The sequence below is a fragment of the Diabrotica undecimpunctata genome, chromosome 8 (genome assembly GCF_040954645.1).
Source record: "Diabrotica undecimpunctata isolate CICGRU chromosome 8, icDiaUnde3, whole genome shotgun sequence".
Taxonomy (NCBI): Eukaryota; Metazoa; Arthropoda; class Insecta; order Coleoptera; family Chrysomelidae; genus Diabrotica; species Diabrotica undecimpunctata.
This window is the reverse complement of record NC_092810.1, coordinates 43,227,152-43,253,248: the sequence shown is the minus strand read 5'-3', so window position 1 is coordinate 43,253,248 and position 26,097 is coordinate 43,227,152. Positions and strand designations below refer to the sequence as shown.

The following is a 26,097-nucleotide window of genomic DNA, read 5'->3' as shown; positions in this document are numbered from 1 at the left end:
CTTTTATTTAAACTACATGACGATGTTTATATCTATAAATGTATGAGTAATATCTTTATTCCGACAATATATCAGTAGTTTACCTACTGGTAAAAGATTCGAGTAATATAATGACATTGATTGCAAAATTAACAGGTTTTCTATTCGATTTTCCATCTATTCATTTCTCGATTCGATAAAAAAAACTAAATTATAAACTGAAGGAAAGAAGTGTATCACCTCTGAAATAAAGGTGAAGAACACAACAAAGATGGCTATTCAGGGACTGCCGTCTACTAAATAAGTTTGTAAAAAATAAATGTTTTAAGAGTAATTAAATTCTCTATGACACGATTGTTACGTTAAGCAATTTTTATCGATTACTACCAGAAATCCAGTTGTTGCGTACGTCTTATATATAGGTAAAGACATTTTCTCTAACCTATAAATACAGTTTTAGTCTACAAAGACCCGACCCTGCACTAGAAAAGCATAGATAATTCGGATGGTTATGTGGTAGTAGCGCTGTGTGCTTTCCCCTCCATTATGCACTCTTTCCAGACCAACTCCGAGACAAAATTAAATGATATTTCACCAGAAAGGACGAAAAGGATTTAAAGGCACCGGCGAGGGTGCGAATAAGTACATTTTTTGCGCTCTTGCAGGAGCTTTGTTTGTTTTTCTGTTTAAAATGTCGCCTCATTTAGTAAATAATGACAGTGAAAGGTAAGATGGAAGATTTTTTTGCAATGATATAGAAAGATAACATCTGAAAGAATTATAGACGAGATTCAAGGTAAAATACTACAATGTATTAGTAATTAACGTTTACTCCCCCACAAACGAAAGTAATGAGGAAGGGAAAGAAGATTTCTATGAGCAACAAAGAGATATAAAAATAGTAATTGGAGATATGAATTAAGGTAGGAAGTGACAATACAGGATATAAATCAGTTATGGGAAAGGAAGGATTAGGAGTAGGAAATAATAATGGAAGTCGACTGATTTGTGAACAGAACAAGATCGTACTAGGTGAAAGTATGTTTAAGCACAAAAAAATACACAAAAAAAAGTGGAAGTGTCCAGGAGGAATTTAATTAGGATATTAATCCAGTTAAAATGGAAAAGCTGGCTACAAGATGTTAGGAGCCTACCACGAGGAGCAGTTGTGGTATCAGACTACATGCTACTCAGGGCCAAAATAAAGATGAAATTAGCCAGATAAAATCCGAAAGGTAAACAGAAGAAGTTACTCTTAAATAAGAAAAAATATAAAAAAAACAGAAAACAGGAAATAGATAACTGAAGAGGGAAAGGCGTTAGAAAGAAAATACAAAGAAAAATATAGCAGTTAAAGCAAGCCAGAAAAGGTAAAAGAAATTACATAAATGATATAATGAACATCTTCGAGAAGAGCTGCATGAGAAAACTACCCGAGAACAAAATTCACCATCATACGAAATTTGACAGGAAAATAATAAATGTAATCAAAGTATCAATGTAAATCAAAGATAAACAAGAAATAAATAAAACAAGAAACAATACAAAGAACACTTTGGAAGATGAAATTACGAAAATAGCAATGCAAAATACACTGAAACAACAAAAAAATGACAGAACCGGTGAAAGTGACAACCTACCGATAGATTTAATAAAGACCGACGTAAAGAAATTAGTAGAAATATTACACAAACTCTTGAACAAGACATGAGTCGACGAGGATCTACCAAAAGAATGGAACGAGGATGTAATATTTAAGATACAAAAAAGCATTCTAAGTAGATACGAGAATTGGGGGGCAATAACACTGTTGAGCGCCACATCCAAAATAATGTCACAAGATCATACTGAATAGAGTGAAGCTAGAGCTAGACAAGAAACCAAGAAGCAAACAAGCAGGCTTTTCGCGCCAAATGCTCCACTATCGCTTCACTATGCCAATTATCTTGAAACAAGCTAGCGAATGGCAAATAAATATAAATATAATATTTATTGACCTTCGATAGTAAGCACTGAGAGCAAATTTGGAAGATTCTGAGACTACATGGGCTACCGATGAAATACATTAACCTGATCAGACTATGCTACAAGATATACAGAACCAGATTGGAGCATGCTGAAGAAACGGTAGAAGGTGTAATCATATAAAGTGGAGGTAAACATAGATGCGTACTATCCCCGACACTATTCCTAATAATAACGGATAAGTAAGCGATAAAAAAACAGGTACTAGGTGGAACTTGCACAACCAGTTGGGGGAATTGGAGTTCGGAGACGACATTTATCTCTTAACCGAACATATCAACCATATACAAAGAGTGAAAAATAGATAGGAATGGAAAAGACTTGTAGAGGAAATTTCGTAGGATTTCAACAGAAGAGAATGCGCTGATCCAGCCCATTAGTAGGCCGGACCGAAAAAGAGCTAAAAAATTCTTTTGGGAAACCTTAAACGGGCTAGTAAAAAAAGTTCATACTGTGTAGCAAGCATAGGCTGAAATAAATTATTTTTGACCAGGACCCTGGGGCTTAAAAAAATGTTTTATGCTTCTTTTTATATCGATGCTATATCTCGTTAAAAAATTTTCATTATGATTTGAAAAAATTTACCCGGCCCCAGTACTTACTAAAAATGTAAAAGAGGAGTAAAAAAATGCATATTTACTATATATGTGCTGTGAACTGTGCAGCTCTTTGCTTGGATCACTATTCGGCACGAAGGGTTCTTTACATTGTAAATATTTAACATTATTCCGTATATTCATTCAACCTAGAACTAAGCACGAGGGGGTAGCTGCACGGCGAATAGCAACATTTCTCAGAATTTTTACTTGCTCGCTTCTTGAAGCATAGTATTGACATTTACTCTCAAATATCGGCAAATTTTTTCTGGCATCAACTTGTGTGCCATCTCTAGATTCTTCACCACACACTTTTATTGACACATCAGTAATTATATTAACACATATTTCCACCGCTTGAGTATGGCAAGGAAAATTGTCAAACCTACAATTCCTCGTCGGCCAAATGCTGTGTTAGAGGAGACTCTGTTATAGTACTATTCATCCAGTCTATAAGATTTATTTAATCTTCTACATCGAAATTGATTTGGGGTACTTTGAAAATGCGAATTTGTACCTCTCTAATATGTTAACGTGGATCTGTTAACATAGAAATTAAATGTTTCAAGGTGCTCAAAATATGCATTGTTTTGAATTACTTTATTGATAATTGATGACACATTATTCGGAAAATCTCTCAAGACCTGGATTAATTTCTATAAATGCCTGGCATCATACTCCAATCTTGGCTGAGTTTTTATCTCAAACCACATACGAGAATATACTTTGATTCCAAACTCAGCTAAAAGCTGTAAGCTTTCACAAGGATCAGTTGTAACTGCATAAACTGTAAGAATGCGGTTAGCTCTGCCAAACTTTGAGAACATATTCCATCTCCAATTGCTTTAGATTTACAAATAGTTCTTACAAATACTGTTGATCTGTACTTAGATCATTTTCATTTACAAGAGGCAGGACAGCTTATATGGTTTTAATTTAATAACAGGCATTTTTTCGCAATTGGGAAGAAGGGATGCAATCGAACCAGAATATGATTAGGGTGCTTTTGTGTGGCCATCTAGTTTTTGTACCCTCACATTCCATAACACGTTATTTGCTGAGATCTATATTATGGCTTTGCAAGTAGTCTAATATTCCTTCGGCAATATCAATTGCATGAGACTGGCTAAGAACTAAGTGCCCAAAATATAAACTACCTGGTTCTTCGATTAAAGCTATATGCTCTTCAGTTTTCATGATTCTCCTCGCGATTTCGAAGACCATGGTTTGATATTTCCTTCTATAGAAGTACAGACCTTCAATTGCTTTAAATTTTTGTTCTCGTACTGAAGTTGTCGTCTGTTTTTCTTAACTCCTCTCCGAATTTTATTTTTGTTGATGACCAGCGCTGTATTATCTTTGGAAATTTAGTTTATATCTTCTAAAACGGCATTTGCAATTTTGCAGCAGCTCTATTAAACACACCTGTCAAATTGGCAGCTTTAGAAGTCTGAGACTGCTAAGTCTTTTTTCCTATCGACTATATTATCTGTCTTTGACTTGAAAATATAATGCGGCAACAAAAATTCTGCGTCATTTTAGTCATTACCTGAACTTTCGCTGCTATCACTGTCTTTGTTGTTATATTTTCCGTTGACGGTGAGTTTACAATGGGACACAGACCACTTGGACTAGCTGTAGGCTCTTCTACCTTCAAGAACCACTAGCACCATCAACTGATACGAGATACAGCTAATCGCGCTTGACCAGAATTCGCGCGCTCCAGCTAGTTTGAACTTTTTCCCTTTTTCAGGGACTGGTTTCCTTTGGCCTGGTTTCATTCCGCCCACGACTAGTGCTTCCTTTGGCTGCGGACCACTGTCATCAACGTTTGCTGTTAAGAGGCATGTACACAGGACAGTTGTAGTAATAGTTTGGAAGGCTATTGCTTATGGTAGCCGATCACCACTTGTGTTGATTTGAGGCAATATGACAGCTGGGCGTTATGCTGATGACATCTTACAAACCACTTTACTGCCTTATCTTGACGGCTCGAGACGTCCTTTTTCAGCAAAACAAAGCATGTCCCCATATTGCTTGTCAAACTATGGACTTTCTCCGAGAAGCTGGCATTAATGTTTTGCCGTGGCCGTCTTGTGCTCCGGATTTAAATCCTATCGAACATGTATGGGATATGATGGGAAGGAGACTGTCCACTTTGCATCACCCTCCACGCACTCTGCCACAGTTAATACATAAAGTTCATGTTGCTTGGAACGAGGTGCCACAAGCAGACATCGATCATCTCATTTTGTTAATGCCTAGACGTATACAGTAGTGTATTAAGTTACGTGATCGCCAAACACATTATTATTATTATTATTTTTGTATTATTGTTAATAAAAATTCTTAACAATGTTATCGTTTCATTCTTGGTGTAAATCTATCAGCCAAGCCAAAAAATTAAGTTCAAGAAATTATTCCTTCTGGGTGTAACACTTCTAATGTCACTGAGTATATATTCAGGGTAGTCCTTAAGTAACTGTACAAAAAGGAACAGTAGATTCTACTTTTAAAAATATTACGATTTCAACCAACTTGCTTTAATAAAATATTTATATTAAGAAAGATACAAGGTGTTAAAGTTAAAATTTAAAATTATATTTTTTGCTATACCATTATACTTTTATACATAAAAAACATTTATGTATAAAAATTTAACTGGGGGCTTTTGAGTAGAGAGAGTTAAAATTTATTGCACAATTTGATGTAGCTAATAGAGGGCGCCACATATGCCGCATATGTGGCATAAATTTGCGCTTAATTTTTTTGCTCTTTAAGTTAACGCTATATATGTTAAAAAATATTAAACATACATTATTTTTACAAAAAAAAGGTATACTTGTTGATAACTTTAAAACTAAACAGTTTTCGAGATAATCGCATTTTACAGATCAGCTGCATAATAATTCTTAATATTCTGATATTTGTGCGTCAAATCACTGAATACCTGTTGATAAGCATAATTAATAGTTTATTCTTATACAAACAACTCAATGATAGTTTTGTTATTCCACAATATGCTTTCTTACCGCTGCTAAATGTATTGTTCGATTTTATTTGATGTCATCATTAGACACTTACTCCAGTCGTCAGAAACAAATATGCCACTGAACTTCGACATCCTGCCAACCCCGCCATCAGAGAATGTCAATTTTGGGTCCCAAAAAAATGCAAAAAAGTTTACCACTTCTACCCCCGGACTTCACCATAGAAACCCCCTCGAGGAGGGGGGCGTAACACATTTCGTTACTAAGAATCAGTACGCCGTAGAAAAAAGTGTTTCAAACAAGAAATGTAGCAAACCAAAATGTTTATAAGCACTTTTTCCGTAGAATAAAGTGTTCTCTCGGAAACAACGCTTGAAGCGACCGGCGATATTGAATGTTAGTTACGGGCGGGAAAATTTTTAAACCAAAATTTGTATCAACTCGACAGTAAAAATTCAACATCTTTTGATTAAAGCGCCCTATCGACAAAAATCAAAATGCGTTTTAAAGTTCAAGAGAGCAGCTTTCGTAACAAATTTTTTGCATTTTGCCGCAAACGTAGTCAGTTTCTATAAAGCTGTTAAATAAATGGTTGCGCGATTTTTGCCATATTTTACGATTCTCATGAGACAATTAAATTTATTGCTTTCATTGACCAGTCACTATGGAATTTTTACTGCTGGAGCCTAATCTTCAAAACTTATAATATCAAATTTCGATTTTGTTCTTGCAACTAATATGAGGCATTTGAAATATAACTAAAAAACTCTGAATTTAATCTTTTACATTACAATCTAAAACACTTAAAACTCCTTCTTTTCGATTTTACAAATACGTTTTTTAAAACAAAATAACTTCAGCTACAAATTCCTCTTAATGCTGTCTTTGTAGAAGTATTTCTCATGACGTGAGATCTTTTGTAATGTGAGAGTTTTAATTCAGCATTTCTTAGACATATTTCAAATGCCTATTTGCATATTTGCTGCCAAAACTCAAAATCGAACTTTTATGTTCTGAATTTTAAAGATTGGGCTTTAGTAATGGAAATTCCATAGCAACCAATCGATGGAAGTAATACATTTTATGATATCATGAGAATCATAAAAAAAGGCAAAAATCTTTATAGAAACAGACTTTATTTGCAGCAAAATTTAAATATTAAATACGAAAGCAGCACTCTTTACTTTTCAAAACCATTTTAGTTTTTAAATAAATAAATAAAAATTTTAGTTTTTGTTGATAGGACATTCTGATCAAAAGATATCAAATTTTTACCATCGAGTTGATATAAATTTTATTTAAAAAATTTCTCCTGCGTAACTGACATTTAATATCACCGGTCGCTTAAAGCGTTTTCTACGAGGGAACGCTTCATATATATATATATATATATATATATATATATATATATATATATATATATATATATATATATATATATATATATATATATATATAACAAGCGAGTCTTCTACAGATGGCGCTGCTTCTCGCATCCTAATTTCCAGCGTTTTCTGTCGAAGCAATCTTCAATTGTTAGATCTCTGGCGGTCATTGCATCGTCGACATCGTCTCTCCAGGCTCGTCTTGGTCTACCTCGTTTTCTTCTAGTTGGCGGAGTTCATTCTTCTATTTTTTTTTTTTTGGTCATCTATTTTCAGGCATTCTCTGAAGGTGTCCATACCAGTTAAGTCTTTTGGCTTCGATTGTGTCTATTATGTCTAGATCGATTTCCATTTCTCTCCGAATATCTTCGTTTCTCACCCTATCAAGTCTAGTGAGCTGGCAACATCGTCTCCAGTAGTTCATTTCCATGGCCTTAATTTTTGATTTGTTTCTTTTGTTTATTTCCCATAGTTCGGCGCCGTACAGCCCAATACTTTCTATGATTGTTTTATAGATTCTTCTTTTATTTTCTTTTATAGATTCTTCTTTTATTTTCTTTTGTTATTTTTTTATTCCATAATAGTCCGTGTAGCTGTCTGGTGGCTGATCTTGCTTGGCCAATCCTGGAGTGTATTTCTTCGCTACTTCCTGCTTTTGATGTTATTTGGACTCCCAAGTATTTAAAATTGTCTTTTGGTTTTATAGTTCCCGTTTCGATTTGTAGGCTTTCTGGTTTTTCTCCTACAACTAAGTACTCAGTTTTTTGTATATTAATTGTGAGGTCCCATTTGGTATACTCATCTTCCAGTTTTCTAAGCATGTAGCCTACATCACTCTCGTCTTCCTAGAATGGCTTGGTCGTCAGCGAAGTGTATCGTGTACAATCTATCATCTCCGATTGGGATGCCCATATTGCAGCACTTTCTTCTCCACACTGAGAGTGCCTCATTTAGATATATTTTGAGGAGTGTAGCTGCTATGCAGCAGCCTTGCTTTAGACCCTTACTAATAGGAATTTCTCTAGTTAATCTATTTCCAGTTTTAATGTTTGCCGTCATATTTTTGTAGAGCTGTTGTACTGCTTGTATATATTTTTTTGCTTATTCCTTGTTTTTCCATTGCTACCCAAAGCATTGAAAGTGGTACACTATTTATGCCTTTGTCAGATCTATAAAGACTATATGAGTTGAAAGGTTGTGGGCTAATCTTTTCTCGATAACTTGCTTTAGAGAGAATATACTGTCCATACAGGATCTGCCTGCACGAAAGCCATTCTGTTCTTCAAAATCTGTCATCTCTTTTTCAATTTTGTTTTTTATTATTTTTCCATACAGTCTTGAGAGTGAATTTATTCATTTCACGCTTCATTTTACAGAAAAAGTGCTAATAAATTTATGTTCAAAATTAACTCAGCTACATGTCTTGTTTGAAATGTTTTTTTCTACAGAGTACAGATTCTTGGTAAATCAATGTTTTCCGTCCCCCTCCCTTTGCTGGATTGGTCGTGGTAGTCATTTTCCTCGGAGACCACGTAGCCCAGATTTTAATCCCTAAGATTTTGGTGCATAGAACGCAATGAAAAAGCGTGTCTACAAATATCCCTTAAACACTTCCAACCAATTTTGGAAAGAAATACATTATGCAGCAGTTTCTTTTAAACCACTGATGCTATTTAATATGAGACGATATTTTATAATTATGATGATATCATGAAGATCATATGAAGATCACCTGGTCAGATACAAGAGGACGTAACTCTATGATTGACTACATTATAACAAACAGACAAATACACCCCAAGAATATAATAGATGTGCGCACTCTATCTTCCGCCAATGTAGGATCCGACCATGGCCTGGTACTAGGAAAAATAAATATAGCAATCACCACACAAGGCAAGCGAAATACAAAAGTAGAAGAAAAGTTAAACATAGAAAGCTTAGAAGAAGAAGAGACACAAAACGTGTATAGAAACAGACTAACAGAAAAGCTAAACAGCCATATCCTAGAGACTAAAAAGAATATAGAAGAAACCTGGAAAATTATTGAAAAATGTATCCTACAAGCAGCGGAAGAAGCTTTAGGTAAAAGAAAAGTTAACAGAAATAAACGGGAATACAAAACACCATGGTACGACGAATGGGTAAAAGCACTAGCAAATGAAAAGAAACAAGCTTCCTCAACATACAAAGGAGTGAAGACACCGGAGCCACGAGAATACTACGTGAGAATCAGGAATAGAGTAAACCAAGAAATAGATAACATCAAAAAAGAACACTGGGAGAAATTTACCAAAGATATGGAATACGACCTCTATGGATCCCAGAAAAAGGTGTGTAAGATGATAAGGAGACAAAAAACAGAAATGAATGAATTTGTACGCATAGATGACATTACGGAGGAACAATGGACTGAGCATTTCACTAAATTATATGGAGAAGGAGAAGAAGAGAACAGAGAAATAATCATTAACGAAACTCACGATAGAGTACTAATATCAGAAGAAGAGCTACAAGAACGAATAAAAAAATTAAAAAACAGAAAAGCACCTGGTCCTGATAAGATAAACAATGAACTGCTAAAATATGGAGGAACAACACTACGCAAATGGCTACTAACATTATTCGTCGATATAATAAATACCGGAGTAGTACCAGCGGAATAGAAGGAAAGTCTCCTGCTACCGATACTTAAAAAGGGAGACTCGAGAAATCCTGAAAATTATAGAGGCATTAGTCTGATGAATAGCACATTAAAATTGTTAACGGCAGTCATAAAAGATAAAATCGAGGAAAAAGCGAACATGGCAGATGAACAACAAGGCTTCCGAAAGAACCGCAGCACAATAGACGCAATTTTTATTATCAGACAAATAATAGAGAAGTCTATTGAATATTTTAAATCAGATTTGTAGATTTAAAAAGTGCTTTTGACAGGGTGAAGCGAAATGACATCTTAAATTTATTACAAGCTGAACGAATAAACCATAAGATAATAATGACAATTAATGAAATTAACAAGAACAACAAGACCAGAGTTATAATGCCAACAGGGGAAACAGAATGCATAGAACTAAAAGGAGGAATCCGCCAAGGAGACTCGCTCAGCCCATTGTTATTCAATATGGTGATGAATCAAATAATTCACGAAGTAAGAAAACGACACAGATACCACATGGGAGCGCATAAAATCACGATACTATGCTATGCCGATGATGCAGTACTAATAGCTGATAAGGAAGATAACCTACAAAGGCAGCTCCACACCTTCAATATCACAGCAAACAAACTTAATATGAGAATATCAGTAGAAAAAACTAAATGTATAGTGATCAGTAAAGAGCCGCGTAGATGCTAGGTAGAAATAGACGACAAAATTGTAGAACAAGTAATGAAAATCAATTACCCAGGAGTAGAGACCACTAGTGACAGGGATATAAGAACAGAGACTACAAGGCAAGCATTAAAAGCGACAAGAGTAAGTGGTTGCCTCCGAGAAACCATATGGAGAAACAAATATCTGATCATGGAAAGCAAAATGAAAGTATACAAGACAACAGTAAGACCAATCATAACATATGCAGCGGAGACAAGGACCGATACAAAAAAGACGAAACAACAAATCAACCATATCGAAATGAAAGTATTAAGATCAATAGCAGGCATATCATTAAGAGGCAGACAAACCAACAGAAGTATACGCGAACAATGCAAACTTCAAAATATTAACAGGTGGATAAAAACAAGAAAAAAAAAACTGGAACGAACATGTAAACCGAATGGGACCAGATAGATTAGCGAACATCTGTAAAAACAACAAGCCGTATAGCAGAAGACCCGTTGGAAGGCCGCCAAAAAGGTGGAAATATAATGTACAGTCAACAACGACTGAAACAGAATAAGAGGCAGACAAACAGGAGTAATCCTAGTCGCGCGAAGAAGAAGAAGAAGAAGAAGAAGAAGAAGATATGAATTGATAAATAAATTTGACAAAAAGTTCAATATTATTCAGTTTAACTATTTCTTAATTTGGTTTGTAAATAGAATGTATTTTATTTTGACTTTAATTTAATATAAAACCTAAATTTTTTGATGCCAAATTCTATAACACTTTATTAATTATCCTACTGAAGTATGTAAAAAAAAATTTGAAAGTATTCATGTTTTTGTATATTTTTTTTTCGTTGTCTGGAGTAATTGTGTTAAATCAGCATTATGCAGTTGATGTGTAAAATTCGATTATCTCGAAAACGGTTAAGTTTTATAGTTATTAACAAATATATCTTTTTTTGTTGAAATAATGTATCTTTAATATTTTTTGACACAAATAGCTCTAACTTGAAGAACAAAAAAAGTTAACGCAAATTTATGTCACATATGTGGCATATGTGGCGCCCCACATCAGCTACATGAAAGTATGCATAAAATTATAATTTCTCATACTCAAAAGCCCCCAGTTATAACATTTTATAGATAAATCTCCAAAAACATGAAAGTTATAAAAAAAATAAAATTTTAAATTTCCACTTTAACACCCTATATCTCTCTTAATATCAACATTTTAATAAAGCAAATTGATTTGAAGCGTAATATATAAAGTGTAGAGTTTACTATTATTTTTTGTACAATTACTTCAGGACCACCCTGTATATAGAGTGTAGAAAGAGAACTTTTTAATTTATCAGATAATCTAAACTTGCAATGCCAATTTAAGTAAGTTTAATCAAAAGATACATTAATTGATCTTGGTGTAAGACAAATGCGACAGTTTTGAATAATATTTTTGGCTAAGACGGACCTGTAACGCCTTACATTAAAAAATGTCAACGTCAAGCTTCATGAAACGTTAATGCGCAATGTCACCATCCGTCAGTGCAAATTTTGTTTGTGGTATTTAATAAGTGGTATTTAAAATGTTAACATTATTGAACCTTATTTCTGATTGGTGTACATGAATTTCTAATTATATAAGTCGTCACTTCGCGGACAAAAAAACGACTATGTCTTTATTCCTTTTGACCTTGTGACTGTATCGGTTTTGGGTTTTGCATAAATCCGAGCAGTAAAATTTGGTCACATTGAAAAAAGGGATCTCTGTCGCACGATTTAGTTCGCTTGTACTCGTTCCGATACCTTTCCTTAATCAAAGTTTATGTAAATCTGAAAAGATGTGGGGTCTTTATTGTCTCATATATCGAGGCTGTTTGATCCCTCGCCGTTACACAAAAAATGGCGTTTTTTATTCGGGATTTATGGGGTGATAGAATTTTTATGGTAACAAGGTAGGCCGCTAGATAGTCCCAGGACGTGATAACGTCTGAATATTTTAAGGGAGATTCCTGAAAATACCGGAGAACGTGTTAGCAGAAAAAAGGCACTCGTCTAGACTGTAATATTAGGGCTCATGTTTCAGAAATTTGTAAACTTTGAGGGAGGTAATGTTTGTTACGTGACGAGGTTCCGGGATGCCGTTTTTTAATATGGTGACAGATAAATATCTCTGGGGGCGGCGTGAGTGGGCGAGGGCGGAAATCGGTATCGCTTTTTCGGCTGTTATGCTTATCGTTTGTCGAGCGTGTGAACCTATTTCCGGCTATCGAGATCGCTACACCGCGTGATTCGCCGATATTACTCGTTTTCCCTGTTGCAAAAAATGTTTTTTCATCAACCTTATCCAAACACAAACCATAACTACTTAAATATTCGTTTCTAGTTGAATTTATATAAGACATATACGGCATGATTATTTAAAATAGAGAAAAAATTACTGAATGGAGTCCCAGTTTATTCTAGTTCTTCTTCTTCTTGTTTTTATGTAGACAGGACTCTGTTTGTTTTTCAATGTACCTCTAGTAAGTTCCATCGGTTTCGTCATCTTCCTACTGATCGTCTTCCTATTGGGGAACCGTCTCTTGCCGTCTTTACTACTCTAGTTGTTGTCGTTTGGCTTATATGATCATTACATTATATTCTTCTACTTCTTAACCAGTCCTTAATGTTCTTCACCTTTCATCTACGACGTATATATGTACTTCTAGCTTTGTCTCATAGTGTTCTACCATCAATTTTTTAAGTGTGTTCATCTCTTCTGTTTTTAACATCTTCTTTGCCTTTCTATGTCAGGTCGTGTTTCTGACGCATATGTCATTATTGGTCTGATGACTGTTTTGTAAATTCTGCCTTTCATTTCTTTCCCGATGTTTTTAGTTCTCGATATTGTTTTATTCAGGCAACCATTGGCTCTGTTTGCTCTATTCACTTGATCTTTCACTTATATTTCGATCTTTTCGATCTTTTCTCTAGATAATGTGATATAGCCTGTATATTTAAACTCCATTACTTGTTCTATTATCTGACTTTCCAGCTCCAATTTACATCTCAGTAAAATTGTTGTTTTTGTCATGCATTTTGTCTTTTTTGACATTGCATTCACAATAGGTGAATAACGTCCTTTAATTTGACCCAGTCAAATACCTTGGTAAGGTCCACACAACATGGATATGCCGAATTGTTGTATTCTAATGATTTCTCTTGTACTTGTTTTAATATAAATATAGCGTCGGTGCATGATTTTCCCGACCTAAAACCTTGTTGTTCTTGTGCTAGTGTTATAAATTCATTCGGTTTATTTATTATCACTTTGGTTGATAAATTTAGTGTTTAATAAATTAATTCCTTTGTAATTTATTGGATCTGATTTGTTTCCCTTTTTGAAGAGAGGTATTGGGATGTTTGATCTCCATTCTTGAGGAATTCTGTTTTATTCATATGATTATTTTTTGGATTAGTTTTAGTAGTTGCTTGGTCAGATCTGATCCTCCGTACTTTAGGAGTTCGTTCGGTATTCTGTCCTCTCCTGGTGATTTTTTGTTTTTTAATTTCCTTAATGCTTCCTTTACCTCTTCCTTCTCAATATTTATTTCTTCGTTTGTAGGTATCGAAATGCAAATAGGTATCGAAAGTTTAGTTATTTAGTTTATTCTAGTTCTTTAACTAAAATGTAGAAGTGTATTCTTGCAGTCACACAAAATTGCTAAATTAGCAGAGTGTGCTAAATTTTCAAACTAAATATGGTAAAAACCTTTATTTCTGGTGTCGTAATTGTAGACTGAATGTACTTATTTTTGTGTTGATGAGATACTGAACCAACAAAGTACAAATATTGTGTTGATATGGGATTAAGCCACAATTCATTGTAATGATAATTACATTTTTAGCTAACTAATATTTAAAGTTTCGACTTCCATTCTGGAAATCCGTACACAACTGCCAAAGTTGTTCAGGAGGTTATATCATTTTACAAACTTGTAAAATTGCCCCACTTGGCCGCGGTGTTATAAGCAACAGCGATGCTTTGGCTGAGAAGATGTGACGGCGGACTTTCCCCCTATGGAACCTCAAATGTTGAAGTAACATCCGACTGATGATCTTTATTAACATTCTCAAAATAAATTGTTGAGACTACAATTCAACATATATTGGTCAAACACACCATTATCTACGTTGTTGCACACAAATTAATTGTTAATTCTTTTGAAAGTTTGTTGGTCATAAAATTTTGGCTGCGAATATGGTGAGACCTAAAAAATATAATACAAAATTCGAGCTCTTAACAAATGACTTGCCAAAGTCATGTCAAAGTTGAACGATTCTCCTTAAGTGACTTATTTATTATGACAGTTATACAACAAACTAAAATATCATTTTAACCTACTGAGTCTTAATTAATCATATTTTAGAAGGAGCCAGAAAAAATTGGAGGCAGATACGATAAAATAGGAGGAAGTCAGAAAAATTGAGAAGAGTGACTGTAGATGGCAATTGATTGGATCCCCCGTCGCATTGCACTGGCAATAAATAATATTTAATTTAGTCAAAATTATGGATTATACAAATTTTGGACTATTGTAAATTGTTTTAAATTTCTAAATGTAAAGTTTTATGATATTTAAACGTCACACATTCCGCTGAATAACCTAGAAGGTGATTTGAATAATCTACTTTACCAAGCAATAAAACACTGAAAACTTTTGTTTTCAACACTTCCACAAATTTTTATTATAATTAATTATCACTACAGCTATTGCGGTAGAGTGCCTTTCTCAAGTGAGCTATTTTTGTTAATAGCTTCTAATAATGATAGCCTAATTTCTTTATTTTGAATGTGAAGAATTTGATATTGGGTAATAAAAGAATGATAATGATCTAGAAGGTGAAACGCGTAAGTAGAATCTGTTTTTCTAGTATTGAAATCTCTTTTGTGCTCTGCCATCAGTTTGTTATAGTTATCCGTTTGACCGATATAAGTTTTTGGGCAGTCGCCACATATAAGTTTGTACACCCCACCGTGTAAGTGTTTTTTCTTTTGACTCTTGTTGTTCTTAACATATTTGCTTTAGTTGTTGTTTGTTTTGAAACAACTGTAGTGATAATTATAATAAAAAATTGTGGAAGTGTTGAAAACGAAAGTTTTTAGTGTTTTATTGCTTGATAAAATGAACTTCAAGTAACTGTCGAATCCATTACAAATCTACTTTACATTTGTTTTACAAATTAGTGTAAAAGATATTCTTCGTCCACTTAAGATGTATTGCCATTCTCCTTTGCTCCCAACTGATGCTTGCTATAGCATTATTACAGTTAGTGTGTTATCTTATGCAGACTGGATCAAAAGTCTAGAAATGCCTAATCATCTCTTAAACGGATGGTCCGAATTGTAATTGTACAAAAACCGGGATACGCCTATTATGCAATATGGCGATTTCAAATTTGATGCTTAAAATGTGTGTTGTATTTAAAAAAACTAAAGTGACTAATGATATTAGAAAAATTGTAAATCTGGCAACGTTACTAATATCAAATTTTGGTCCACTCTGTATATTTGACTGTATTGTTATCAAATGAATATTAAATGAATGAGTGATTTATTATCTTTATCTATTATCATTTTGTTGATCTTTGTGCTACAAAAATAATTTTCGTTGAGTGGACGTGAATACAAAAGGACACAAAAATATTCCTTACCTTCATGATATAAATTGGCAACGACGAGGAAACTCTCGATGTGTCTTTCCTCCCACTTGTCCTCGATATCAATCTCGAAGTATTTGATATCTTCGCAGCCGTACGTCAATATCTTCTGGAAGAGCTCATACTTGCCGGTGTTCACGTTGTATTTCAATATCTCGGAATAGACGTCGTCGTTTTCCTCACCTGAAAGGAGACACCGACCCCCCCGAATCCCCATCGGTTATATTTTATTAAAGACCAGAACCGGCAGAGTACAGGGTTGTTCGACCGCAGTGTTTGTTTTGGGGAATTCCGCGACGATATTAAGGTCCTGTTACTATCGAATTTAATGACAAGTTTATTGGTCGTCACGAATAAAATGATGAAAAAAGAAATTAAATACAATGAAGGCTTTGTTTAAAAGAACCATTTTAAATACTTACGTTTTACTTTATTTTGTAACAAGGTTTAGTTTTTTTCAAAGTTTATACATATGATTTTCAAAAAAAAATCATTACGGTTTTTTGGTTTTGTTATATTAACAGGTTAAGTGCCATAAGAGGCCAACACGGACTCACAAATAAGAGTTATAAACAGACCATGTGATGCCGACGTGGACTCACGTGCTAGGTCGTCAGAAAATGCTGCGTAGCTCATCAGCGGCTTCTCAAACTCATTTATAATACACGAGAACATTTCAAGCCTGGCCAGATGGTCTATAAAGCATACTTGGACTGTGCTTCTGATATATCAACGAGGAACATGACCCATAATATTTATAAGTAACAATTGCGTAATTATATATTTTTTTGTTATATATTCATACTATGAACACATTTTAGTCAAAATAAGATTTATTTTCATAAAACAAAACGTAATAACATTATATCAAAATTTTATCTAAAGTACTAATTTATTTTTTTGTCACTGAATGTATGACAAAAAACACCCAAGGCGATAGAATTTTTTACAGCCATCACATATTAATGAGGTGTTGGTTGCCTTCCTCTGTACTACTTGCCTTCCTTCCCCTACTATCATTTTTGCGAAACACGTTGTATATCGTCGTCTGCCTACACGACCATCATCGCTGAATTTGTGACTATTTTCCATAATGACTGGTGTGACAATAAAACTCCTAATATGCTGCGAATTACCTCTTTCTTGAATTTGGTAATCGTCGTGCTTTCATTGGCAATGCTTTGATGTGTACATAGCTAGGCATAGGCATTTATAAGTGCTATGCCAGTCAAGAGCTCCATCGATAATTTTCTGTAACATTTTATTCCTTTACATAATGGCGAATTATAGCTTTTCATTTGTTTTGATATGTCAATGAAGCTTTTATATTTATTATATTCAATAACATTCTTTGACTTAACAACATCACCCTTTCTGCATTGTCACCATTTCGTTAGCGAATTTGGCACTAATCATCAGCACATCTCGCTTGTTCCTCCACTTCTGAACAACGATGCCTGAATTACTTTGTTTAGCTACATGTTCGCCTACTTTTAATTTTTTGGAAATGGCGTATTTGGGATTATATTTGTGGTTTGCACGTAGCGTACCAATCATATAAGTTTTTCAATATAGGAGTTCATGTGATAGTGTGACAACTGTAGTTATCAATCGCAAGTGTTCATCATTTGTCAAGCAGCATAAGTTTCATCACTACATTTGTTGGTACGGTGCTACCTTCAGCATGTTCTTTTCCAGAATATACTGTTAAAATCGTAGGTATAACCACCATCCAGACAAAGTTTAAATACTTTTATCCCTAATTTGTGCCCTTTGTGGTTGAATTTTTGTTGCCCTTGAAAAGTCACTAAAGTTGCGTCAATGCACACTTTTCCTTTGAAACGATGGCAGCCTTGAATTTATCGTTCAGTCTGCTAACCAAAGGAACGATCTTCTGGAAACGGTCATCTGTTGTTACTGAATTATCGTTGAAATGCAGCATTTTCCACAATAACTGGAAGCAATTCCTTGACATTACTTTTTGATATTATTCACATAAAGATCATTTTTGACCAGTATGAATGAAAAGATGGAAAATGGCGTAATCCATCCATATGACTATACCCAGGAATCGTTTTATTTCGGCGACATCAGTGCTATGCCCCTCGGTAATACATGCCCTTTTTTTCTGATTTCTTTCCTGACACTGCAGGGCATAACAATTTGTTTGTTCGACCTAAAAATTAAAAAAAATCAAAATCAGTTGAACCAAATAAATTAGATATTACCATCATGGAAAAAAGACCATCGTCTACAAAATATTTGTAGAATTGAAAGGGTGATTTGTTGTAAAAGTTTTCGTATAATTATATATGAAAACCTGCAGAATTATAGTCGTCAAATGTAAATTTTGTAAATTTTCGCTGTTGACCAGACCCCAGACAATAGCTTCATTTATTACAGTTGATTCCTAAAATTTTCTGTTCAGAGACTTCAGAATGTTAGGTAATGACAGATTCCATAGCAGCATCAACATGTTCTCCGAAATTCGTATATTCTCTTTCTTTACTGGTGGACGCCGATACATCTTTTCCCAACGGTTTGGTATTTCCGGGCACACGTTTTCTTTTTTTATTTTGTTCCGGAGTACTCGATTCATTTTCACTGTCACTAGAATCAGTTGGTTGGTACTCGTCCGAAAGATACGTGTCTCCAAACTCACCCGATTCTTTATCTGACAGAATGTCTTGCCAATATTTTTCAAGTGTTTGTTATTCCTTCTCTTACGACTGCATTGTACCGCTCTAATCTAAGTACTGACAAGAAAAACGTAAGCCACGGCGACGGCGCCTTTGCTTGTAATTTTACCGATACGTTATCAACACGAATAGACAAGTTAAGGCGTGATGCCACGTTGGACTGTCATAGGCATTTTGTGAAAAAATCTTACTGGTGGCCGCGAAACTCCAACGTAAACTTACATTTTAAAAAATGAAATTTTAACCAAAATTTTTATTTTAGAGTGTTAGATTTTGATTTGAAAGTTAAAGAAAGTAATAGAAATACTTTAAAAAAAAGTGATTGGTCAATGAAGACATTAAAATTTTCAATATGGTGACACTTAACCTGTTAATACTGCTCTTTAAATTATTCCGGTGAATCTTCATGCAATGTAACCATTAATCCGAGAAAAAGAAAAGATAAACCTCAACTGACACAAAAGAAAGAGGTCGTAAAAGCTTGATCTAACCCTCCTGTTTGCATATTCTTCTAAATGTGTTGTGCTTATTTCAAAACTGTTGTTTTTTCTCGGTAGGTACAAGAAAAAATTCCTCGGGTGTTCAACATATCCAATGTCTAATTATTATACTCAGCAAGGACAGTTTTCGTCCGGTTTTTGTGCCTTTGTGAGGTGTTTTCGTACTTTTCGCTGAAGATTTTCTATATCCGTTTTTGTCCACTTAACAATACCAAATAAGTAGCTAAGCGCGGAACATGCGTAGCTGTTTAGTGCCTTAAACAAAGTTTTACTGTTAAGGTGTGAACGAAGCAGCTGTTTTATCCTTCGTATAAACTCAGTAGTTATCTCAGTTTTCATTTGCTTATGGTCAATCTTCCGCGCTTGCTTTATTCCGAGGTATTTATACATATCATTTTTACCCATGGCCTCGATGTTCTGGCCGTTTTGCATATTGAATCCGCCGGGCTGAACCTTTCCTTTGATTATATTTAAGACACGGCACTTGTCAAGACCGAAGTGCATTTCTACTGTTTTTAGCATCTGATCCAGGTGGCTTCGAGTGGAAGCTAATAGTTTTAAATCATCCATATACAATAGATGATTAAGCTTTGCAACAACAGTAGTGTTATTTTTGATGCTAAAACCTGTGTCAGTGGAGTTCAGTATCTGGGATAGTGGGTTCATCGCTAGACAAAACCACAGCGGGCTCAGCGAATCTCCTTGAAATAGGCCCCGGTTGATTACAATATTTTCAGTTTCGATATTGTTTTCACCAGGTATTTTGAAGTGAATTTTTGTCTTTCAATCTGACATTATATGTTTTAAAAAGGAAAAATATATAAAGTCGATGTTATCATCGACTTTATATATTTTTAATATATCTATAAGCCATTCATGCGGCACTGAACTCAAACGCTTTCTTGTAGTCGATGAAAGCAGTAAAGAGATTCCGTTTTTTGCTATATTCTTGGTTAGAAATGACAGAGTCGATGATAAGTTGTTCTTTGCAGCCCATGGAACCCTTAGCGCATCCTTTCTGTTGAGGCTCTATGATATTGTTTAGACTTGTTTTAGACCAACCGACAGTGTTGGTTGATACGCCGCGCCGGGCTACACAGGATGTGACCAATTTGGCTGTACTTGATTGGATCTTGGGTGTTATTTTGATCTTTGGGAATTAAATAAGTTATTGTTATTGTTATTATATATATATATATAATAATTTAATTTTATTTGACTCCTTTATATTGTCAATTCAGACATACATTAGACATTTTAAAGTAGACGACTTTAAAATGATATTGCCAATATTGTTGAGTTGCGTTACTGGGACGACTTTACTTGTAAGATAGTTCATTCGATTACATGAAATCAACTTTAACTTGAGAATATCCGTCAGAAAAAATCATAGCATATAATTCGTCTTTAAAAAGACAAACACATGCTATGATGACAGTAAAAATCTCCTGTTAGTGATTCCAAAGTAAATTATGAAGGAAAAAACATCATAATATTATCCCGACATGGTAAGTATTTGTTCGTGCATTTAGTTTACTTTCAATAAAACACCAAATTCTGACTTTATATGTTTGTTATTTAAAAAACATAAATGATGTTCCTCTATATGTTACCGACTTACTAATACTGGTATTTTCCTTTTAATAACTTCCTCTTTTAATATGGGTAACCAAATCCTACTACATTCTGTCGAGGAATTTGTGACACACTTGGTCTCATTTAGCATAATTAGAGCCGCTTCTTTGATTTTCCCTTTTTATCATCCATTTCTTTTAGGGCTATATTTGAATCATTCCATTGAACCCTATGTTCTACTTTAAAATGTATAATGTATATCTAAATTGTCAATATAAATGAGTCAGATAAAATTAAATTGTTAGAAGAATTTTTCACCAAGTAACAAAAAAAACAAGATTTGTCTAATTTACTAATGTTTGTATTTTGAGAACCATTTCCGAAGTGGAAATTGAAACGTCAATAAACGTACTTTAACCTTTAATTGTGGCTTATTCCCATTTAAATAGTAATTATATTATACTACTGCCTTGCTCTCTCTTCTCCTGCACGGTTGCCAATCGTTTAGTATTGCCAGATCGTCACCATATTCTTGTTTATTTTGCATCTGGTGCAAATCCAAATCGGGACTCATCTGTGTATAAAGTAGAGGCCCACTCACATCTAACCCAATTTGCGTGTTCTTGTGCCCACTAAAGTCGATGAGCGCGATTTTGTCTGGATAACAAAGGCACTCTCGCAGGTCTTTGAGCATTTAACCCTATTTCATGCAGTATATTTCTAATGGTTTGGCCACTTATAAACATTTGATAGGTCCCTTGCAGCCTCACTTGTAACTGTTATACAGTTACAGTGCGATCTCGCAATACCTGAAACCTAATAAGACTTGAGGTCTTCATTCTGGTTGGTTATCCTTGTACAGCCTCTAAGACGTTCAGCAACATCAACAGTTTCTTGATACCTTAATCACAAACGATGAATGACACTTCTGTTCGTGTGTACCTCAGTAACATCTCTTTGACTTCTGCCAGCTTGAAGCATCCCGATAGCATTTCACTGCGTTTTGCGTTTTAAATGATGTCTCTCTATTATTGGCAATTGCAAAACTAAATAAAATCCACATAGACATCGAAAATCAAGTACCAATAAAGAAATATTATTTTTATCATAGAGACAAAAACGCATATTGAAGTTTTAGTTAAGATTTTTATAGCCATTCGTATCAGCATTACCGTTTAAATTGGTACAATAATCGACAAAATAACAAAAAAGATTAAAAACATAAATTTATTTTTGTATTTGCAGCTAACATTGATTTAAAGCTATTAATATAGGTGTACCCTAGATTATTTTGATATGTGTATATATATAATCTGAGGATCCGATAATATACTTGATTTGAGGACTTCTAAAGCCCGTATAACCCTGTATAAGTTACATAGGGATGTGTATGGGACGTAGAACGAGTTTTCAATTTATTTCGGTGCGTATTAGAGGTATTAACTCTACGGTTTGGTGTTATTACGGTTGTACCTCTTCTTCGATTTCCATATACGTATCTGAAATCGCTGTTTTTTCGCTGCTGGATACATGATTGAGGTTCGAAAAAGGGGCACCGTTTCAGAGGATAAAGGAGGTGGATTAATTTTCAGAAATTCCGATAAAGAGTGTCGCGCTGGAAAACGGGAGAGGACATCCAGTGGAAATTGTGATTTTAATGACTAATATGGGGTTTTGGTAGAGGTATATAAACAGGAAATTTGAGGTTTTGGATTTTACGAAGTGAGAAAAATTGAATGGCATGATATAAAAGTTTTTCGTTAAATATTAAGTAAGGGAAAAATCCAGGGTAGGACATCAGAAAAACTCTACCCTTACCTTTGAATTGCAATGCTAATTGATGTTTGTCTTCAACAACTTCTTGTCTTCTGAAACTCCTAACAATGTTTATTCGTTTCGAATGTTAACGATAATTATAATATTTGTTGTTTATCTTATTGACGATTGCACGAGATGTAAATACCGTCAACCAGTTGCTGTTCTTCTTCGAGTTACTTCTCCTATCGAAATTCTCCTCCTTGTAACTTAATTTTAGTTAAACTTGGTAATTAAGACTATACGTTTAAATTTTTTGACACCTTTCTATCATGGTATGTTGCACTGTACCTACTTATCACTTCTTTTACTGATGGAATTGCTGTATCTTTTTGGATCACTAAATTCGGCACATAGTGTGGGGCATATAGGATCATTTTTGATGTCGTGTATTGGAATATTTGGATAATTTCTATATTACTGTTTAAGGCGGTTCCCCAGATCTGAGTTCCGTAGCTACAGATTGGTTTTAAGATGCCTTTGTTGATTAGTAGTGTGTTTTCTTAATATAACTTTGAGTTTCTGCCTATAATCCAATATAATTGACTTAACTTGAGTCCTATTTCCTTACTGTTGGTGTAAATATTCTTAATAATATATTCGAAAAAAATATTTTTCGCTAAGTCAATCTTATGTGCAGTTGCATTTATAAGTATTTAACGTCGTTAGCGTGGGGTTCTACCACCAAGTCTATCACCTGCGTAGGCTCTACCACCAAGACGTTTGTATACTTGGGTCTCTCCGCAAGATTAACCAGAAAACATAATTAGGAATTAAATTGATTAAATAATGGTGAACAAGAGATTCCGTAATCGATGCCTATCAGTTAAAAGTTACCCCGGTGTTGACGTATCGTCAGATCATATATTCCTGTTATTGATAAATTTAGGTTTAGATTTAAAAAGGTTATAAAAAAGGATAGTAACAAAAAATGTGATATGAGAAGACTAAAACATGTGTTGTAAACATAGCTAAGTAACATGTAGCAAACATATGAGCCAGAAGAATCACTCCAGAATATATGTGAAACCTTTAACAAGATCAGAGAAAAACATCTAATAGAAAATAAAGAGAAGAGAAAAAGGTGGATGAATGACAATATACTGCAACTCATGGAAGAAAGAAGATAATCAAAGAATAACAAAAGAATGTACAAAAATATTCAGAGACAAATAAGAACCGAAATACGAAAGGCCAAAGAAAATTGGTTAAAAACACAGTGTGAAGAGATAGAGTTGTTGGAACAAAAACACGGTACATTTAATGTGCATAAAAAGGTAAAACAAGCAGCTGGTCTTCAAAAATCTAACACAGCAAGCAAACTGAAAGATCAACAAGGGAACATCATCACAGATAAAAATCAAGAAATATGCATATGGGCCAAATACATACAAGAACTCTTTGATGATAATAGATCCGAACAACTTCCGTCCTACATATGTAATGACCACTTACCAATCACATCAGATGAAGTGGAAAACGCAATATCACAACTAAAAGATGGCAAAGTTCCTGGACCTGACAATGCATATGATGAACGCATAAAGCCATTTAATACCGACAGTACTCAACGACTAATGAAAATATTCAATGACATATATTTAAACGGAATAATACCAAGATCATGGCTGAAGTCAACGTTTATTGGTCTACCAAAGAAAACAAAATGCATATTCTGCAATGATTGTCGGGCTATCAGCTTAATCAGCCACATTTTAAAGTTTTTTGATCAAATGAAAGGCAGATATCGAGCACGGTTTATTAATTAAATCTTGCCCAAATACTTTCGCTTCCTAGAGCATATTCAGGGGCATTTCGTGAAATTTGGCCTATCCAACAATCTTTGAGAATGTCATAAACATAAAATTGTACATTAACACTAAAAGGACAAACAAGTCGTTTAGTGTTAATGTAATCTAGTTTTAATATTCTATATGTCATATTTCATCAGTTGATTTCCTATAGTAGTATCAGTTGGACCTTTAGTGAATGCTTAGTTACATAGAATTTTGAAATGTGTAGATCACATCTACATGATTGTGACTGCCCATTCAAGCTGTCATATGTCACATGTCACCTTAAGATTTCCGTTAATACCGGAAGCCATTCTCTCTCCTGTTGCCGACCAGAATGTAGTTTCGCCTTTTTAAATAATTTTAAACTGTTTGTTCTTGTATCTTAGGAAGATAGCAGCAGATGAAAAGACTAATGGGAAAAGGACAAAAATTGGATATGGTTTCATAGTTATTGAAGACATTAAGTGGAAATGGAATCAAAAAACAAGCCAGATAGAAAAAATAACATACAATACAGAACCAACTAGTTCAAAAAACTAGCTGAAGAAAACACAATAACGGACCGAGAAACAAAACAGGCACAGAACAGGGACATGAGCAGATCTAAAGATAATAACACAAACGGGAGTAAAAACAAATTGAAGTACAACTTAAACACAGAAAAGAACAAAACAATTTGGAAAATGGCATCATGGAATGTGAGAGGTATAAATGGGAAGGAAATAGAACTGGGGGAAGAAATTAGAGATAAGAACATTAAAATAGTAGCTATAACAGAGACAAAGAAAAAAGGAAAAGGATCAATAATATTAGAAAACGGAATGTTACTAATATACAGTGCAGTGGAAGAAACGAAAAGAGCTCAGGCAGGAGTAGCGTGCATGATAAAGAAGGAGAGTATCAACAAAATAAAAAATTGGATATATTACAACGAACGTATACTAAGAGTAGACATAGATATGGATACAGAGGAAACCAATACAAACCTAATCATATGTTATGGACCAGATGAAGACGCAACAAAAAACGAAAAGAATGAATTCTGGGACAAATTACAAGAAGTGATAAATGATTGTACAAATAAAATTGTGATCACAGGAGACATGAACAGTAGAGTGGGGAAAGAAACAGAAAAATGGAACAATGTCATCGGACCTTATGGGGAGGACAAACTAAACAAAAATGGAAAATTACTACTCAAATTCTGTCTAGACAATAACCTGGTGATTATGAACACACACTTCCAACATAAAAGGATACACAAGATCACAAGAGAAGTCAAATCAAGAGACGAACAATCAATTATAGACTATACTATAGTGCAAAAAACAGAGAAGAACTGGATAAGAGACGTAAGGGTAAAAAGGAGTTATGAAATTGGTAGTGACCACTATCTACTAGAAACCACATTCAAAAGCAAAAGAAAAGAAATAAAAAGAAATGAGAACATAAACAGAAAACACAAAGAAATAATAAAAATTTATAAACTAAGGGAAGAAACAACAAGAATAAGATACTCAGAAGGACTAGAGAAAGAGATGGATAATGAACATGAAATAACAGAAACAATAGAAGAAGAATGGGGAAAATTTAAAAATGCGATGATAAAAACAGCTAAATCAATATGTGGAACCACAAGAAATAACAACAGAGGGAAACGAACATCTTGGTGGAACGATGAAGTGAAAAGAGAAATAAAAGAAAAGA

General features: G+C 34.2%; 2 protein-coding genes across 3 annotated transcripts in view; one reads left to right on the top strand and one right to left on the bottom strand.

The window, feature by feature from the left end:
• clos (closca) overlaps positions 1 to 26,097 on the bottom strand; it is a 418,696-nt gene that overhangs the window by 338,812 nt on the left and 53,787 nt on the right. The window contains exon 6 of one of the 2 annotated variants that reach the window (XM_072540165.1): positions 16,000 to 16,188. The exons of the other annotated variant lie outside the window; for it this stretch is intronic. Within the exon in view, the coding sequence (XP_072396266.1) occupies positions 16,000 to 16,188 (189 nt within the window). The remainder of the gene's footprint in view (positions 1 to 15,999; positions 16,189 to 26,097) is intronic. 2 annotated transcript variants of the gene reach the window in all.
• The window catches only part of LOC140447486 (RWD domain-containing protein 2A), a 409,818-nt gene that overhangs the window by 348,502 nt on the left and 35,219 nt on the right, over positions 1 to 26,097 (top strand). The window lies entirely within an intron of this gene.